Genomic DNA, 18788 nt, shown 5'->3' with positions numbered 1-18788 from the left:
GGTCACAGGTCTCTTTCTGGGTGACACAGAACTGAGACTAGGATAAAGGTCAGGGCTGACCTGTAGGCATGCAGACTGGCTGGCACCAAGCAGGAAGGAGTCTAGCAAACGGGCATATCTAATGAGGATCCGAGGTACTAAAGCATTATCAGATGAGACTGGGATTCCCAGGAGATGGGGCCAGAGGTCCAGAAAGAACCTTGAAGCTTGTGTGACACGGGAAAATTTTTTAATTATTTATTTTTATTTTCTGTGCACAGGTGTTTCGCCTGCATGTGTATCTGTGTGAAGTCCTGGGCTTAAATCACAGACAGTTGTGAGCTGCCATATGGGTGCTGGGAATTGAACCCAGGTCCTCCAGAAGAGCAGCCAGTGTTCTTAAGCGCTGAGTCATCTCTCCAGCCCCCAATCACATTTTTAAGTTCCTACCCACCAGCCGTAAAACCTCAGACAGATTAATTTAGCATCTCAGGGTGCCTCAGTTTTCCTATCCCTGAACATGGCATGACAGCATTTCCTATGTTAAAAGGCAGGGCATTTGTACCATACACTTACACAGACCAAAAAAAAAAAAGTAATCTAAGCACGTGGGGAAAGGGTCCATAGGTAAGGGCACACTTGGCTACAGTTTAGGCCATTAGGAACGCCAGCATCTTAAATGAGGGGGTGGGGCGCAGTGGACTAGTGTCCACTTTGGACTAGCTATATAAATGCTCAATCACTTAGCATGGGCAATCATAAATGCTTCCCCCACCCCCCAGAGACAGGGTTTCTCCGAGTAGCCCTGACTGTCCTGGAACTCACTCTGTAGACCAGACTGACTTCAAAGCCACAGAGATCCACCTGCCTCTACTAGGATTAAGGGCGTGCGCCCCCACACTTGACCATCTAAGGTTGAAAAGGAGATTCCAACCACTGTGAACATGACCCACTCTAGCAATTCTGCTGTTCATTGCTGGAAAAGTACTCAGTCATCCTGGGTAAAGCAGAAATTCAACCCAAGAGAACGGAGAGGAGCGGGCTAAGTGGGAACCATAGGTTACCCTGACAACCAAGGCTAGCCCCTAATCACCCAACATCAGGGCCTGGAGGGGAGGGTCCTGTCTTACCCTCTCCCATCACATGATGCAGACTGGAGGAACACTATAGTCAATACAGAAGCCTCTGGAAGCTGACACATGCTCAGTCTTGTAACTCCCACACGGTTAAGACAATGACACCTCCACAGCACCACCACCCCCCCCCCCCCCCCCCGCGCAGCACAAAGGAGAGTCTGCTACTTCAGTAATAAGATCGCACTTTGCACTTGTCCCCGGTGGCCTCAAGTATGCCGGCCTTGAGGTGGCAAAGAGGAGTTTGCACAAAACGAGATCCTGCAGAGTCAAGGAGAAAATCGTCTGGAGGGTTTCTCTTGGGAGCGCACTGGCCACAGGCCAGCATCATCTACCAGGTGACATAAAGGAATTTGGGGTATCAGAGGACCCCCATCAGTAAGATTCATTCACTCCTGAGAAGTAAGGACGAATTGAAGGTGGGAGTTTCAGCCTTGCCGAGATAGACCTCTATCCTGAGACGCTCAGATTTCTCACACCTTTGCAAAATCCCAGATGCCGACAGGATTAAAGCAGGCTGCCTAAGCATTTCTGCTGCCTTTGAAATTCGTGCAACAATACGGCATCACAAGCTGAAATCCCGGGCTCCTTTCCTGGTGTGAGCTGCATTACTTCCTGCCATTTCTTCCTCCTTTTTGCTATTCATTAATATGCATCATAATGGTTGCTGCTGCGGTGTGGTGAGACCATGCAAGGAATGCAACCACGTGCTGTTGGCTGTTTTCTTTAAGATCCTTTCCAGGACTGCTTCTCGGTGGACACTTAGCAGTGTACCAAACAACACCTGCAAGCAAGTACAGTAAACGAAAACACGACCCACAGAACACATGACCTTGGGCGGCCAATGCTGCAGCTCAAGCCTCTCTAGATGTTATGATAGCTTGGCCTTCAAGGAAAGAAAACTGCAAGTCTGGGTCCTGAGGGCAAACAGAGGGGAAAAACCAAACTCCTCGGACTTTGAGGAAAGCAGAAAAGCACGAGAAATACTATACAGACCTAGATATTTCTGACTCCTTCTCTTCCCTCCCCCCAGCTGATAAAGATAGCAAATACTATTATAATCAGGCAGTTTCTAAGTAATGCATGCTCATGTATTAAAATTAGTTCTTTCCCCCTGAGAACTTCCGATTCTCCCTCTTCCCCCAGAAGCCTTTTCCCTTTCCTTGCTTTTCTTCACAAGGTTTCCCAGGGATTGGAATTCCATTTTCTAGACACTCATACACATGACGCACATTTTCAATTACCAAGCTATCTGTGAACTGTTGTTCTGAGAAATCCTATTTTAACATCTGGCTTATCCTGTGCACCCCAGACTCAGCCTCATCATTAACATCTGGCTTATCCTGTGCACCCCAGACTCAACATCATCACTCCTAGCTGCCCTATACCCAATTTGTACTTCTACAAATCAACCATCCAATGGAGAACCCAAAGAGGTGTTGAGGTCAACCCTTAATCTCCTCTCTAGCCCACTTCAGATGGATTCAGGGCCCTCTCGGATACTTCCAGCGCCGGCTGTATGTCCTGAAATACTGAACAAGATGATGCTGTGTGCCGCACGTCCACCCCTGGCCCTCTAGCAGAGGACAGAGGCCCCTCTCCTAGCTCAGAAAGCAATGGCTCCCATCAGCCTTGAATGTTCACACCGCATGGACTCCTTGCCAGTCATCTTTCCCGTGATCTTCTTCATAGGTCAAAGTCTTTAGATTCTGCTGACTATCAGCCCTCTTCTTCACCCTCTCAGGAGCAGGCTTGTTTCCAGTTCAAACCACCTCAACCTTGCTGTCGCGCTTTATTAAACTTGTTAATTTGTGCCCGGCCATCCCTCCATTAAACACCTGAAGGGGAGGAAGTGTCTCCCCTAGCTCCTAGCACCTCCCCGGGTCTATACCCGATGGCTCTGGTCAATCAGGCTTCACACTGCCTCAGTTGCCTGTCCATAAAACGGACAAACACCTGTAATCCCAGCACTCAAGAGGCTGGCACAGGAGAGGATGCGGTGTGCCGGGTCAGCCTGGCCTACACAGCAAGACTGTCTCAAGCGCGCGCACACACACACGCACACTCTACATTAGTTCATAAGAATAAAAAAATGATTACAGGTGGTCCAGTGCTTAACCTGTAACAGCACAGGGAAAAAAAAAAGAAAAAAAAAAAAAACCAAGCAGGAATCAGTGATTGGCCAGGCATAGTGGTTTATGCTTTAATCTCAGCACTCAGGGAGGCAGAGGCAGGAGGATCTCTGTGAGTTTAAGGCCAGCCAGGTCTACAGAGCAAGTTCCAGGCCAGTCAAGGCTACACAATGAGAGACCCAGTTTCTCTACATATTATATTAGTGACGACTATTCCTGACATTCTCATGGGGGAAATGATTCTGGTAGTTTTCTGTTCTGCCAAGTGGGCAATTTTATTCTTAGAAATTCAAGCACACACCCCTCCCTCAGTCAGCTTCAAGTTCCAGGTCACATCAAGCATCCCTCACCTCCTCACTTCCGGGACACACACATACACACACACACACACACACACACACACACACACGGCATTGAAGCTGTTTAAAATATTCTCCTGGTGCACATTAAAGATGGAGATGTGGGTTCATAAAGTCATACCCGTTATTCTCCTATAAGCCCAGCACCATCAGGGTCTGGCCAGGGTAGGATCTTACTAACATGGCATTACTTTGAAGACTTGGTTCACCAAGTTTCCAGTCGGCTGGACTACGCCGGCCACTTGTGCTCTGGCCGTTAAGGTTCATTCTTCTCATTCCTTCCAAAAGTTTTTCTTTGACCCAAGCAAGTACTGTTCAAGAGGGACATTTGCATTCCCTCCCCCCCACACCTCCAGGCAGACACTAAGGTGCCAAATGAAACTGAACACAAACATTCCAAAGTGGCTGTCACACAGAGCAGACTGTTTGGGAACAGGGGGAGCTCCCTGCTCTTCCACCTAGCAAAGACTTCCGGAAGCCCATGACCAGGTCAAAAGGGAGTTCCACGGGAGAACCCAGGTGCTAATGGCGAGAACCCAGCAGATCCATGGGATGAGCAAGCACATCTGACAGACTGATCCAGCAGTCTGTCACAGCAGATCTGACAGACTCACCTGTGCCATTGGTACTGCAGGTGAGAAAGATCGTTTCCCAATAGGTGGGGTCACGACCTTCTGAAATCTCTAGTAGGACTCTCAATATTAAGCAGGCAGCTGCCATGTATATTCCAAATTCTAAACTTAGAGTGTGTGTGGCCATGGATCTGGCATGGGGAAGTCGGACCACTGGGAATCCCATTAGACAGCATATCTTTGCAGGGTGGTCCAGAAGCTAAGCGAAGACAACAAAGAACTTCGTGGGAAAACAAGGCCTCCGTGGATGGGGCGGCGGGAGGCACAAAAACAGAGGCTACAACTTGAATCCTGCTCAGCTTGGGCCAGGACAGAAGAAGGAATGGGCAGAAGGGTTCATTAGAACAAGCTCGAGGGTCCAGTGTGGACTTTTCTGTGGCGGTCAGAGCTGGGCGGACAGATTTGGGGTGTCATGAGACCCAGCTGCACGGCGTCATGCTGGCTTGAGAGGGGGGTATCAGAGCATGGGGGGCAGCTGAAGATCACTACCAGGGGACAGGAGAGACAAAGGTGGGGACAAAAGACATGAGGGTCCTGAGGAACTGCAAAAGCCTGAGCCCTGCCCAAGTCAGGCTCCTGAGCTGAGCCAAACCAAACCTGATGGTTTGCTACACCTACAGGAATCACAGAAGAATTTAACGAAATCTTCAAAGCCAGAAGGCAAAGCCAAAAGGCTCACATAGCCATTTTGGAAATGCCAAAGAAAGCAATTCACAATGATCTGTGTGTAATCCATCAATTACATTCGTCGTAGCTGTATTTGGTTTTACATGCACCGTTATTTCAAAGAACTTGAGAAACAAGGTGGGAGAGTTACATGGGAGAGTTCGGAGGGAGGAAAGGGAAAAGGGAAATGATGTAATTGTATTATAATCTCAAAATTTTTTAAAAAAAGTATTAAAACTTGAAAACTCCTGTTTGCTCAACAAAAACATAGAGGATGTCTGGAGCCAGGCTCTTCCCTAAGATTTTCCAGGAAGCAGTGGCCTGTGGGGACCCTGCCTTCAGACTTTTAGTTTCCAGACCTGCCTACCATTATTATATATATAACACACACACAAATAATCTGCGATAAATATACATTTCAAAAAACATACCCTTCAAAGGCTGTATAACATTCCTATGGGATTCTAATGATTTGCTTTGCAAATTCCCATTCGCTGAACAGTTTGAGAATTTTCGCTAGCCTAACTCCTAGAAAGAAATCTTTATTATCGCCCAATTTCCTTAGCGTCAACTCTTAACAAGACAGGTACTAAATCAAAGGACGAGAACATGTTTTGATGGCCCCTGCCAAAACTCCGCAGAACCACAGCCCTTAATTTCATTACTGATGCCATGTTTCTAGTTAATTGCCCCAGCTCTAACACTAAATCCGGCAGAAACGGTATGAGACGTCGCCTCCATAAAAGACGCCTCAACCAAAGCATCAAGGCAGAGAAACTGGAAAACCACTTTTGGCAGAGTGCATGCCACCTTGGTGGCTCTCTGTGGACATCTCTCTACCATGAGGTCACATCTCCATCCAAACCACTGTTACCTACCCCTGCTCCACAACTGAAACAAGTTCACTATATTAGATTTGGTTTGCAACACAGAAGTGTGCAAAACGGTGCTGATCTAAGCTTCCAGAAGTCGTGTCCGGAGATCTTGACGTACCATGAGAACTAGAGGTTAGCCCACACCACTGGCATTCCCTTTCCTCCATGCCAACTCTTAAAAAGAAAAAAAACTCAACAACTTACAACCCCAATGCTTTGGCAAAATACTAAGCACCTAGAAGATCTGAAGTAAAAACTGCATGGCCCTCTCAGGATCTGACCTGATGTGATTTCTGCCAAACATCTCAATCAATGGGGCAGCACGGCCAACTCTTGCCTCTCCGATTTAATTACCGCTTTCCCAGAACTGAGATAAATTTTAAACTGCTTCAACATAAGGTGATCCACCTAAAAAGTGCCCGAAGGCATGAATGAAACTAAAAATACAACCAAAAGACACTTTTATTTCCAAAAAGGAAATCACTTGCTGATAAAGTTCTGTAAGACAGGGTCCCAGTATGTCTGAACACAAACTCACTAATGACAGCTAATTATGAGACAAATTATGAGTTTATCACTCACATGCGTATTAACTTTTAATAAAACCTGATCATACAATTGGAGACACATTCTAAGAACTTTTTTTTTTTTCCAATTTTTGTTTGGAGACAGTGTCTCACTTGGCTGGGCTAGAACTTGCGACGGAGACCAGGCTTGGCCTCAGACTGGTCTCAGAGACTTACAAAATGAAGGAATCATCACCACACCCAGCTAAGAACTTTTGTTTCAAAGTAGAGCCTTGCTGTGGAGTTAAGGCTGGGTTCTGACCGGTTGGCCCTCCTGCCAGCATGACTTCCTTAGTTGAAAAGTGACGTAAGAAATAGCCCAACACTCTGCAGACACACTCAGGTCCCAGGAAGACTGACAACCGGCTGTCCTTGCACAGCGCATACATGGTACACTAGAAAGCCAGATGTACGCTCTTACACAGACTGCAAAAATCTTAAAATTCCTCTTCTCGGTTTTATGTGCTTATATTATACAAAGCTGCACAGATTCTCAAAAAAACTTCTCAGCCACAGAAAATATATACATCATGTACAACCTTTTTCCCCCAAACCCTGGACTTTTCGGTCTACACAACTGTATCCATGTGAGCCCTATTAGTCTCTAATATAGAGACTCAGGGTTAGAACATACTGGATGATAGGCGGACTGCTTTCAAATGTAGAAAGGAAAAAGAAAGCCTTGAATCAATTCTCCAATGTAGGAGGAGAAAGTCTACACCCCACAGTGAGCTATGAGAAACTGTTTTCTCTCAGTGACGGGTGGACTCATTTTCCCAGTTCGATTCAGTAGCCACCGGAAATTACAGCAAGCACATTTTTCTTCTCTTGTCTTCATGTATGTATACAAGAAGTGCGTGTGTGTGTGTGTGTGTGTGTGTGTGTGTGTGTGTGTGTGTGTGTGTGCTCTGCTTCCTAGAGTCCACTCCAAGGCTTTAATGCATCTGGGCAGTGTGGATCCCCTGGGTGGGCAGGGAATGGGTCCAGTGTTGTGGTTTTGTATAATGACAAGCACATTAGCAGGACTCACCAAAATACTGAAATACTGCACTTGTTTTACTTGTGGCTTTCAGGGTTATTTAAAAAAAAAAAGACCTAGAATTTTTCAAAAACCGAATGAAACCAAATGTACATGAGGAACAGAGAATTATGATAAAATTACCTGGATCACTCACGATTTTCTTTCCCTGCATTTCTATTATGCTAGCCAGGTGTGAAGGCAAATGCCTTGAAGTCCAGGACTCTTAGGCAGGAATGTAAGTTCAAAGCCTGACTGTGGGACTTGGGAAGCCCTATTTCTAAACAAAAACATATAAGGTGGCTAGTGACAGAGTCGCTGCCTGGCACCTCTGCGGTCCTGGGTTCATTTCCTAGTACTGAAAACAAGGCAAACAAGTAAGGCTCATTCCTCACGGTGTGTGTGTTTTACACACTCCCACTAGTGAACAGCCTGAGCTCTGCAATCTTTGTACTCCACCTGTTTCTTAAATAACAAATATTTCGCTAAAAAAGACAAACACCTCCCAGAATCACACGCCATTCCTACCTGACAAGGAACACTCTCAGTGCAGCAGGGTCAATAAGGCAGCTGACTGCACCAACATTGTCCATTCCTGGACGTGATCACGGGGGGGGGGGACACACACACACACACACACACACACACACACACGGACGGACGGACACAAGACACACACACCTTAGCACTGGAAACGTTTGCAGATAAGATGGATCAAGAGAAAAATCTGATTTGCCATCATTTGTAGGTGAGTGGGTATGGGATTTGGAGAAAAGCCCATTGTTATCTACCAAAACCTTAAAAAAAACAAAAAAAAAAAAACTCTGGGGTTTTGTTGTGTTCCAAAATCATTTTAAAAGGACCAAACTTTGGTGTTTTTATTGTTGTTATGAGCTTTTTCCCAGTTGCAATTTTTCTGAACCGGATGAAGGAAGAAAGATGGTTTCATAGGATCCATCTTTTTAGCAGGGATAAGGGTAGGGCTGATCTGAAGAGTTACCTTGTTGTGTCCACTAAAGCATGCTCGAAACCCAGCAATTTCTCAAAAGGCAAGCGGGCATTTTTTTTTTTTTTCTGTTTAACTTGTCAGGAAACAGAGTGAAGAGCAGCAGGGACTCGCAGCTGGCTCCCCAGCGCTGTTGTCATAAAACGGCATAAACAGAACTTCCAAAAGTAATACTTGCTTATAAAAGAGGCAATTTCTTCAGGTGGGAAGGCAATTGTCAGCTTCCCTCAATTCCCTTAGATGCACCACCCTACAACTGTGGTAAAATCAAACTCGGCATTGTTTTGCATAAATTTAGGTCTCTTCTGTCTTCCCCATTTAAAAAGTTCCCATTTTACCAGAGGAATAGTTCACATAGGTCCGAGAGATGGGCGGATGGATGGAACCCTTATGTTTGGTTTCGGTCTCGGTAACTTAGTTTGCACCCGGTGTCTCAATAGTCTCACCATCCTAACCGCTTTAGGGTCAGTTTGAGTTGCATTCACCCTCCTTATTAGGATGGGATTTACCTGTAAGAACACTTTGTACGTTATAGTGGGTTGGGCAGTTTCTGCTTCTGCTCATTAAATTCTAGGAGACCTTTAAAAAGATAAATACAATTCTTGGGACCTCCAAATAAACCCACCTGCAGGAGTTAAGTCAGGACAGGACGCCACAAAACCGATCAAACTCAGGAGGTTCCATGCACACCCCATCCACACATATTACTCGAGTGTTTTCGGTAAGAAACGCACCACAGGTGCAAATTGTTTTTAATCATCATCCCGAGTGTGCCACATTAAGTTGTGATTTCCCTATGAAAATCCTCCGTGCGCCTTTGCTTTGGGGAATCCAAAGCTTTTAGCCCTTGTTATTCTACCCCACCCCACCCCCCAATCCACTTCGCCCAGGTTCGGCGGGGGTCTTCGACTCATCGGAGAAGAATGCGGCTAATGAGTTATCTATTAATCCAAAATGTCTCAGCTAGGAAGATATTTCACCCAGCACTTTTAACACAGAAAGGGAGGGAGGGGAGTTGGGGTCGGAAGTAGCTTTTAACAAGAACTTTCCCAGAGTTTTTTTTTTTTCCTTCGACCATGCCTCCCTCCGATTTCCAGCAGCAGACGCAGAACCCAAATCTTGACCCTCCCCATCCCAATCATCCGAGGTCACCCGAGAGTCAGCTCTCGATTCCGCTTTCAACAACCCGGGTAGACAAAGCTGAGCATTCTTCTTACAAAAGTCTCGGGAAAGTCCTCAAAAAGTTATGCAATGGAAGGCACGCGGACGCGCGTGGACACAGCCCCGAGCCCGCGGGACGCCGCGTCCCTTGGCGCACCCCCCACCCCGTGCGCCCCGAGACTCCCAGCCGGCCCCCCTCTGTACCTCCTCCTCCTGAAGGTTGGCCTCGCTCGGGGTGTTCTCCTTCTCGGCTTTGCCTCCGCCGTTCATCTTCCCGGTCCTTCGTCGCCGCGCGGGGCTGGGGCGCGGGGCTGGGGCGAGGGCGCGCTCGCCCGCTTGCTACCTTCCCCGGGGCGGTCGAGCGAGCGAGCTGCGGGGCTGGAGCTGGGCGGCGCTGTGGGGAGCCGGGGCGGGTGGGGACCTCCGAGAGGCCGGGCGAGCCCCGGAGTCGGGACCGGGCCGAGGCGGTGGAGGCGAGGCGGCGGGCGCGGTTGGGACCGGAGCCGCCGAGGGCGCGCTGCTGGCAGGCTCTGGGCAGCGGGGCCGCACGCAGCGCGCTTTCTCTCGCCTTTCACCCTCCTCCCCTTCCCCTCCCTCCCCTCCCCCTCCTCCCTCCCTGGACGTGCGCGGCCGGCCGCAGCCCAGAGGGACGCTGATCCGGACCGCGAAGCCCCCCGCGGGAGGAGGGGCACGGGGCGGAGCGGTCGACCCCAGGGCCCCGCTCGGCTGGTGGGGGGGCAGGGGGGTGGATGTCACCGGGGTCACGAGGCCGCGGGTTCGGCGGGAGGAAGGTCGGGTCTGCCTTCTCTCTCCAGCTCCCGGGGCCTCGGCGTCCGTGCAGGCGGTGCGCGTTGGCTTGGAGAGGGGGCTCGGGGCGGGGAACCGAGCCTGCTGGGGGGCCAGGGGTGGGGGGACGGAAACTGAGGCGTGCAACTTTTGTTTGCTTGCTTTCCACGACGGGTGTGCACCTCAACCCACCCTCCTTGGCAGTACCCGACGAGACTCGGTTCTTCCTGCGCCGAAAGGTGACAGATAGGCACGGGGTACAGCCCACCACCGAGCCCCGCTTTTGCAGGACGTGGTTGGCAAGCCCACCGCCGGTGCCGGAGTCCGGCGAGCCCTCCCCAGCCTTTTCCCCTCGCCCGCTGTGGCTCTCGAAGGCTTCCGGAGGTCCCTGTTCAGACTCGCACAGCCGGCACCAGACTGTTCTGGAATCGTTTTGTTTACTTCACTCTTTGGGGAGCCCCTTCCTGGAATACAAGACCGTGCCCTGTTTATCTTTGTCTCCCCCGCCACTAGTTAAGTAGGCTGCTACCTGGAGCATAGTAGGCACTCGGTATCTGTTGGCTGAGGATCCCTCACTGCCCCTCAAAGGTCAGGACATTTATCTTTGGAGAATCAAAGCAGTTGCCCAACACCGGGATGACCGCACAGCTTCCGTTTCCTAGTCAGAGAAATGGGAATATATAGATACATCTCCCAGGGCTTTAGAGATTATAGATGGGGCAAGCGCAACCCTCCTCTCCCAGCATTCATTCTTGCACAATTTTGGTTTACAATAGGCGGAAGCTAGCATTATTTTTAAGGAAGTTTCCATTTTCCTGGTCCTACTGGACTTTTCCAACAATAGACCCTGTAAACTCCTTTGGCTAGTATGGACGGACATTTAAGACAACCCCCCACTACCACCCCGTATCAAAGGGTTGTGCTCTCCGAGGAAGTTTGTCTGGCATGCCGCGCCAATCGCCAATCACGATTTCTCATTTATGCCTCGGTTTAACTGTTTATGTCTTTCTCCCCACTCGACATTCTTTACCCCTCTCGGCTTTGAGAGCTGTTGGGGGTGGGGTGGAGGCGGGGGTTGGGTGAGAGCTGAAGATAAGGGCCCTGCCTTTAGGCAATTGAAAGTGGTGTTGTGGAGACAAGATACCCCAAACAACTCCAAGGCAACATAATCGCTGAATCCTGGTTCAAATTATAAAAAAAGCAAGATACACGCAACATTTTTCTTTGGCTTTTAAAGACGTTGTGACGTGAAAATCCATAGTGACACAAGTTTTAGATGCGTTTTTTTTTTTCTTTGAGGGGCTCTGGAGACGTGGGAAAAGTTCCTAAAAGAAAATAATGTTCCAAGTTGCCGTCATAATGCCATTGCTCTCCATAGGAACCGAGGTGCCTCCTGGGAGCAAGTGAACCAAGAGTCTTTGTAACAGCGGGAGAAAAAGTCAGAAGCAAAGCTACAGTTAATCAGAAACTTTGTCCGTATTTTTGACTTATTGATTGTGTTGATTGGCAGCTCTCTGCACGACCTGCTCTTCAATCAGTTATAAGAGGAACCACGAGGGGGCAATGTCTTCCTGAGCAATGGCCGAGTGGTGGGCTTCGATGGCCCAGCCTTTTACCCTCCTTGACTATTCTTGCCTGTTACTGAATATACTCCACAGGGAGACATTGTTTTGCTGGAGCCTGGTAAGGACCCAAGAAAAAAATGACAGATGGGTTTCACTCGGAGCCCATTTAGAAGAAGGTGGGTTAGGTGGTGTGGTTGCAGTATGCTGGGGGAGTCTCTTATCCCTCTCCTGGAAAAAGTGGGTTAATTTCAGATGTAGACTAAAACCTGATTTTTTTGTTTTTGTCTTGAAGCCAAACCAGAACTTTGTCTTTTGTTTAAAAGTTAGCGACCTCTGTATAAGAAAATTGAGTCCTGTGAGAGGAACCTTGTCTGGCATCTTTATTGTGTGTTCCCAGCATTTAGACAGGGCCTGACAATAGAATAGAGTTATTTTTAATGAATAGACAGACAGTGGTGGCAATCGCCTTTCATCCCAGCATTTAGGAGGCAGAGACAGACGGATCTCTGAATTCCAGGCCAGCCTGTTGGTCTACAGAGTAAGTTTCAGGACTGTCAAGGCTACACAGAGAACCCTGTCCCTCCCACTCCCTCTCCCCCGGAAAAAAAATCCTGAAGGTGTAAGCATGGTCACTAGACAGAGTCAGAATCATTATTAATATTTGATCTTTGGAAGGTGTGGCCTAGATAGAGACATCGCCCACAACAGGACTGAAGGAAGATTAAAGAAATGGACGGTAAAATCACACCATGGTATTGACACAGCAGGCAATAAAACTGTGAGAGACAGCGGACATGGTTGGTGTCTCAGCACAAGGAACGAGGGTGAGATAATAGGCCTGCGAGAAAGGGATTTCATTTTCTATCCTTTCGGCAAGCAGTGGTATGTACTTATTTGGAAGAAAAAAACAAGACCCAAGGAAAATCTGTAAACAGACTTCCACTATTTATAAACGTCATGGCTGTAGAGAGAGAGAGAAGGGGGGGGGGATGATGGGAGTTATATATTCAGTCAGGCTTTAAGTAATCTTTAGGACTTACTTACTGTTTCAAAGACGAAGTTTTAAGAGTTTGAGAGCACCTTGGTAGCCGATTGTTGCCTGAGATGCTAAGAATTATAAGACAACAAAGGGAGTTTATATCCCGGAAGAACTGGGCTATTGACCCGGAGACATTTGCCCTCTCACCTGCCCACTGCTCTCCTGTATTTCTGCCTGGCCTGCAAGGTTGCATACCAGGGTGAAAGGGAAATATTGTGTGCACCTGTAGTTTTCATTACCCATCGCTGTGACGCTGGCAGCGTTCCTTTGGAGGCTTGCTGCTGTAAGAAATCCAAACCCATAATTAGGTCTTAACCGTTTGTCCCTGGGAATTGTAGGCATTGCAGGTCGATGGGGGGTGGGGCTGAGGAGCCGATAGGCAATGCACGGAGCTGTGTATCTGCACTACAGAAGGCTGCAGAATCCATCCCGTGTGTTGCGATTGCTGACTTGGTTGATCCAAAGCTCCGTTGGTCTTTTCTTCATCCTTGACAACTCACTCTTCTTCATTTCACTGCCACCCTCCTCCTTTGATGTTTGTGTTGTTCTTTTGCTTTTGGAGACAGGGTTTTTCTGTGTAGCCTTGGCCATCCTGGAGCTCACTCTGTAGACCAGGCTGGCCTCGAACTCTGAGATCCTGCCTGCCTCTGCCTCCCAAGTGCTAGGATTAAAAGCAAGGGCCACCCCCACCCCTGCTGTTTTTATTTTTATTTTATTTTATTTTTTGATAGTGGCAAAGGACACAAAAAGTTAACCATCTAAACCATTTAATGAGTCGGCAGTATTAGATATATTTACACTTTTACAACATCCCCTGATTTTTTTTTAACCGCCTCCATAGTTCTAAAATCCTCTCACTATTTTCACAAAACATAAACAGCCACAAGCAGAACCAGACAAAGAAGAAAACCAGGTTCCCAGCTTGCAGCTCCAACCAGTTTCTCAGCAGAGAGGGCCAATACCAGTTGGTCAGCCTTGCTGAGCATACTGTCTTGGTCGTGAATCCTCCAACGTCGGGTGAACGGTCCCAATTGATGCCACACAGGAAAAAACTAAAACAAAAAACAAAACAAAACAAAACCGATATCTCCAGAAAATGCTGCCCATGTTACAAAATTGGTAGTAATTACATTTTTAAGTGAATTCTATTGTATTATACCACTAAGATTTAGGTGGCTTTAAAACAGCATTAAACAAAGAAATACAATTGCATATCCACAAGTGGCCGTCCTGCTATAAAACAAAGCCAGGCAATTTAAGGCTTCAGGGTGGCATTAGGGGTGGGAATCGGAAGAGGTGCCCCTTCTTGAGTCTGTTAACAAAAAACACTATTCAAAGGCAGCATATCACTCTGCAGGCTGCCCTGATTTAGATACTGGAAAAACAATTAGTTCAATTAGCTGATCGCACAACAAAGACAAACAAAACCTAAGGAGCCTGTGGATCTGGCTGTGGTGATTTCTAGATAGAACGCTGAAAGGATGGTTTTGTTTGTTTGTTTACTTAGTTATCCGTGCTGGAAGAAGCAGCTGACACAAGCAAGTTGAGCAGCCATACATGACCTGAAAGGCTTTATTTGTTTTCTACGTTTCTGTTTAGTTTTGAGGCAGGGTTTCACTCTGTAGGTCTGGCAAGCCTGCAGCTCACTGTATAAAGCAGCCTGGCCTCAAACTCACAAAGATCTGCCTGCCTCTGCCTTCCAAGTGTTTTCTACATTTTTAGGATTATACTCCTTTTACAAACGAATGGGGTAATGCTGTGCCTTGTCTCCAAAAACAAAGAAGGACAATAAAAACAAACTAAGGGGCTGGGCATGGTGGCACACACTTTTAATTCTAGCAGGTTCAGACATGTGAAAGACCAGCATCGTTTTCTGGATGAACTCAGGCCGCTAGGGCTGCATCTCAAATAAATGATAAGTAAAACATAAAGATGAAATAAATGATAAAGTAAAAATAGGAAGAAAGACCCAGAAGGCAATTCACAGGTTCAGGCCAATCAGGGTTATATAGTGAGACCCTGTAATAGTAAATAAACATTAAAAATAAAAGGAAGACAGATACCCCCTCCCAAAGGCAATTCACAGGTCACAGGTCCTCAGATGAAACCTTCTATGGATGGAGCTGTCTGATGGGCCCTTATAGAAAGTCACTTTAGTGGGCTCCCCAGAGCTGAACAGATAGAACCTATAACAAAACTGGACCCCAAGGTCTCCAGAAGGCTGGACCACTACCCCCTTGGCCAGTTTGGCCAGTAAAGCAGATCATAGAACAGATAGGATTATTGTTTTTTCTTTCTTTCTTTCCTTTCTTTTTTAACACAGACAGAGTTTCTCTGTGTAACCTACTAGAACACTGTAGACCAGGCTGGCCTCAAATTCACAAAGATTTGCCTGCCTGCCTCTGTCTCCCAAAAGGTGTGTAACACCACTGTCCAGCTTGTTTTGGTTTTCTAAGGCAGGGTCTCACAATATAGCTTAGCTGTCCTAAAACTCATTAAGTCCACCAGGCTGGCCTTGAACTCACGTAAATCCACCCGCTTTCCCCACTTGAGAGAATGAAAGTGTACGCAGCTACAGCATCCATAGGGATAAAATCTCATCAGACCACAGTCATAAATGTGGTCCATCACTGACCAAAACATATGGCTCATGTCTGTGTCACACAGATCCCTTGTCAACTAGACAGTAAGGCCCCTGCGACCTAAGGAGTGTTACCCCTTACCAGACTAATGTGCCCAAGGCAAGAAATGGTCTATTTTGGAAGAAACAAGTCTATGGGTTTTGTTTACAGGAGGGATTTAAATAATAAGATATTATGGTGTGGCATTTTAACGTTCTCTTTGCTTGTTCTTTTTTGTTTGTTTTTTTGTTTGTTTGTTTGTTTTTTGAATGCAGAGATCCACCTGCCTCTACCTCCCGAGATCTGGGATCAAAGGTGCGCGCTATCACCTCCAGGCTTTTTAAGGTTCTGTATAAGTGTACATTGGAAAAGAGACTGTTCATAAGGAGACTGTTCAACTTCAGAATCCATCTCTACAGCCAAGAAGAATCTGCAATTATTGGCTGATTCCAAAGGGAAAGCTGACTCAGAGGACAGAGCAAAGAACCACTGAGAATCATTCCTAAGAGCAGGAGTGGCCTGACTGATATTATTGCACCAGCTTCACTGCAGAATTCCTGGGGGCTAGTTTCTTCCACGTCCCTCCCACTTTCTCCTCTGACTCCCCAGTCCCCTTGTTGAGGCAGAATCTCACTATATATAGTTGAAGCTATCCTCAAACTCACAGTCCTGCTACCTAAGGTTCTCAAGTGCAGAGATTACAAACATGATGTGAGATTCTCCTCTGTATGCTGTGAATGCCATTGGTTAATAAAGAATCTGCTTTGGGCCTATTGCAGCGCAGAATAGGGCAAGACAGGAATTCCAAGCAGATAGAGGAGGAGAGAGCAGGCTGAGTCAAAGAGACGCCATGTAGCCATCAAAGGAGAATGGCACCCTTGGGAGTCCCAATGGGTCAATTTAAGATACAAGAGCTAGCTAGCAATACACCCAAATGATTGGTCAAGCAGTGTTTTAATTAATACAGTTTCTGTGTGATTATTTCCGGTCTGGGTGACCCGGAACAAACAAGCAGTCTCCCACCTACACAAACATGCATCACTACATGCATTGCTACATATGCTATGACATGCTTCACTGCATGCATCATTCACATGCATGAACCACATGCCCAACTCATCTTTCTTTCTTTCTTTTTTTCTTTCTTTCTTTCTTTCTTTCTTTCTTTTTTGCAGTAAAGTTTCTATTAAGTGTTTTCCATCCTTAATGTTTTGGTGCTAAATGTATAGAGACCAGGCATTTTGTCTTTTTAGTTCCCAGTCACCCTTCCAGTCAAGCAATCTGATAACATGTGGGCTCCTTCCCTGAGCTCCTGCATCTGCAGCCAGAGATCTTGGGCATAGTTCACAGGGCTGAGTCAGGAGCCATGCTTATGCTTGAACCTGACTTAGCTGATGCTATTTTTAGACCAGGGATTGGTGAAATCTTCTGGGTAATAAGAGTGAATAATTTTAGGCTTCACGGGACATATGTGCAACGCCTGTTACAAAACAGCGCAAAAGAAACCTTGGCAGGTCCCATGGCGGGTGAGAATCATGGCGGGTGACAAATACGCCATTCAGGCAGAGTTCAAGTGTGGAGTTTATTGAGATAAAGGAAATGAAAAGGGAAGAGAAAATGAGAGGCAGACAGAAAGAGGGAGACAGAAAGCTGCTGCCTCGGAGAGAACGGCAGGAAGAAAGATAGAAAGGAGACAGAGAAAAGAGAAGAAGCAGGAAAAGGCCTGCATACCCATTCAGAGGAACAGCGGGAAAGAGAGACTGGGAGTGGGCGGTCTCTTAAAGGGACCTTTGCATCTGCCTACAAAGTAGGACCCTGGGCTGGCCAGCGTACTGCCTGGGTACATCTTGTCAGATGACAGGGCAGGCCAGCATAATGCCTGAATCCTAACAACGTCTGTCATACAGTCTTTGTTTTTATAATCCTTTAACAAATATAAAAATCATTCTTATCCCAAGGGTTATATAAAAATAAGCCACAGGATGTACTTGGCTCTTGAGCTGTGGTTTCATCATTCCTGGCAGAGATTAAAAACTGATTTATGGTGGGGGAGTGCCGAAGAGATAGCTCAGTGTATAAAAGCGTTGCTGCTTTTCCCGAGGACCTAGGTTTAATTCCCAGCACCCATATGGCAGCTGATAACTGTAACTCCAGTTTCAGGTGATCTGGCACCTTCACAGATATGCATGCAGGCAAACGCATGAAATTTAAAAAAAACTGATTTATGATAGAATGAGCTACAATGATGTCTTGCGGGAGTGTGGGGGAGCAGTATCTACACTGGAGGGACATTCATGGTGATCATAGAATGGTAGCTAGTCTTCCAATATATTTCCAAGTAATTCACCATTGCATATTTGGGTCTGTATATGTCATAATGCACGCGCACACACACACCACCCTTGCCATCAAGAGAGAATTTGAAGGCTTGAGATTCAGCTCAGCGATTTAGAGCACTTACCAAGGACATTAGTCTCACAACTGCTTGTAACTCCAGTCCCAGGGAACCCAACACTCACTCTCAAACATCTACAAACACCTGCACACACATGGTGCACGCATACACATAAATAAGGTAAATCTGGTTTTGTTTTGTTTTTAAAGAAAGAGAAATGGACCTTAAGAGTTTTCTCCTTGAAGCTGAGCTGGGCCCAATAGAATGTAGAGAAAAGAGAATTCTGGAGTTGTGAGCACAGGCATTCTAGAATCCTGGCAGCTTCTGTTTCCTTCCTCTTGGAACTGAGCTTCTCCAAAAAGGAGAGTCCACAGTGACCTGGAGAGGCCTGTCCCCAGCACTTCATCTCAGTGTCCTGACCCACCTTGTCAATCCGCCATCTTGGAGGCACCATCCAGCCGAGACACCGTGACACAGAGACTAGGTGACTGCTCACGTTTCTGCCTAAATTGCATGGTCTTTATGAATAAACAATCTACTGTTCTAAGGCACTAGGCTGTGAGGCAGTTATTGTGTCATGACAGGAGATAGGAATAATGGAAGCAAGGCCCTGGAAATCAGAAATCACTGGGCATTTTCAGGCACCTAAGTCTGACATGAGAATGAGATCCATAAAACAACAAATGCTGTTTATAGCATTAAGTTTCCTTTGAAGGACAGCTAAGTGTGTGTGTGGGGGTGGAATATGTATGTATTCCTTTCAGAGCCTTAATAGAAATTCCCAGATGTATGAGTCAATACTCATAATAATAATAATAAGTAATAATAATAATAAGTAAATAATAATAATAATAA

At 46.8% G+C, this 18788-nt stretch overlaps 2 protein-coding genes and 1 long non-coding RNA gene across 7 annotated transcripts in view; 1 reads left to right on the top strand and 2 right to left on the bottom strand.

Annotated features, from left to right (window-relative positions):
* Nucleotides 1-9953, bottom strand: part of Rbpms (RNA binding protein, mRNA processing factor) — a 143477-nt gene extending 133524 nt beyond the window's left edge. For all 5 annotated transcript variants that reach the window (XM_048456564.3, XM_087900751.1, XM_048456565.3 and 2 more), the window contains exon 1: nucleotides 9732-9953. In XM_048456564.3, coding sequence (XP_048312521.3) covers nucleotides 9732-9797 — 66 coding nt within the window. In that variant the 5' untranslated portion in view covers nucleotides 9798-9953. The remainder of the gene's footprint in view (nucleotides 1-9731) is intronic.
* LOC125414498 (uncharacterized) lies at nucleotides 7955-18480 on the top strand. Its single transcript, XR_007236278.3, has 3 exons — nucleotides 7955-8108; nucleotides 11824-11996; nucleotides 15814-18480. It is a non-coding gene; the product is annotated as an uncharacterized LOC125414498 (long non-coding RNA).
* Nucleotides 9867-11336, bottom strand: LOC148118347 (uncharacterized). The gene is made up of 3 exons (XM_087901179.1): nucleotides 11330-11336; nucleotides 10521-10822; nucleotides 9867-10418 (listed from the first exon to the last, which is right to left on the bottom strand). Exons 1-3 carry the CDS (start codon nucleotides 11334-11336, stop codon nucleotides 9867-9869), a joined length of 861 nt encoding a protein of 286 aa, XP_087757305.1.
* Nucleotides 18481-18788: the final 308 nt, after the last annotated feature.

This window comes from Myodes glareolus, chromosome 23, assembly GCF_982192425.1.
Source record: "Myodes glareolus chromosome 23, mMyoGla1.1, whole genome shotgun sequence".
NCBI lineage: Eukaryota > Metazoa > Chordata > Mammalia > Rodentia > Cricetidae > Myodes > Myodes glareolus.
The sequence above is the reverse complement of the archived record's forward strand: the minus strand, read 5'-3'. Positions and strand labels throughout refer to the sequence as shown.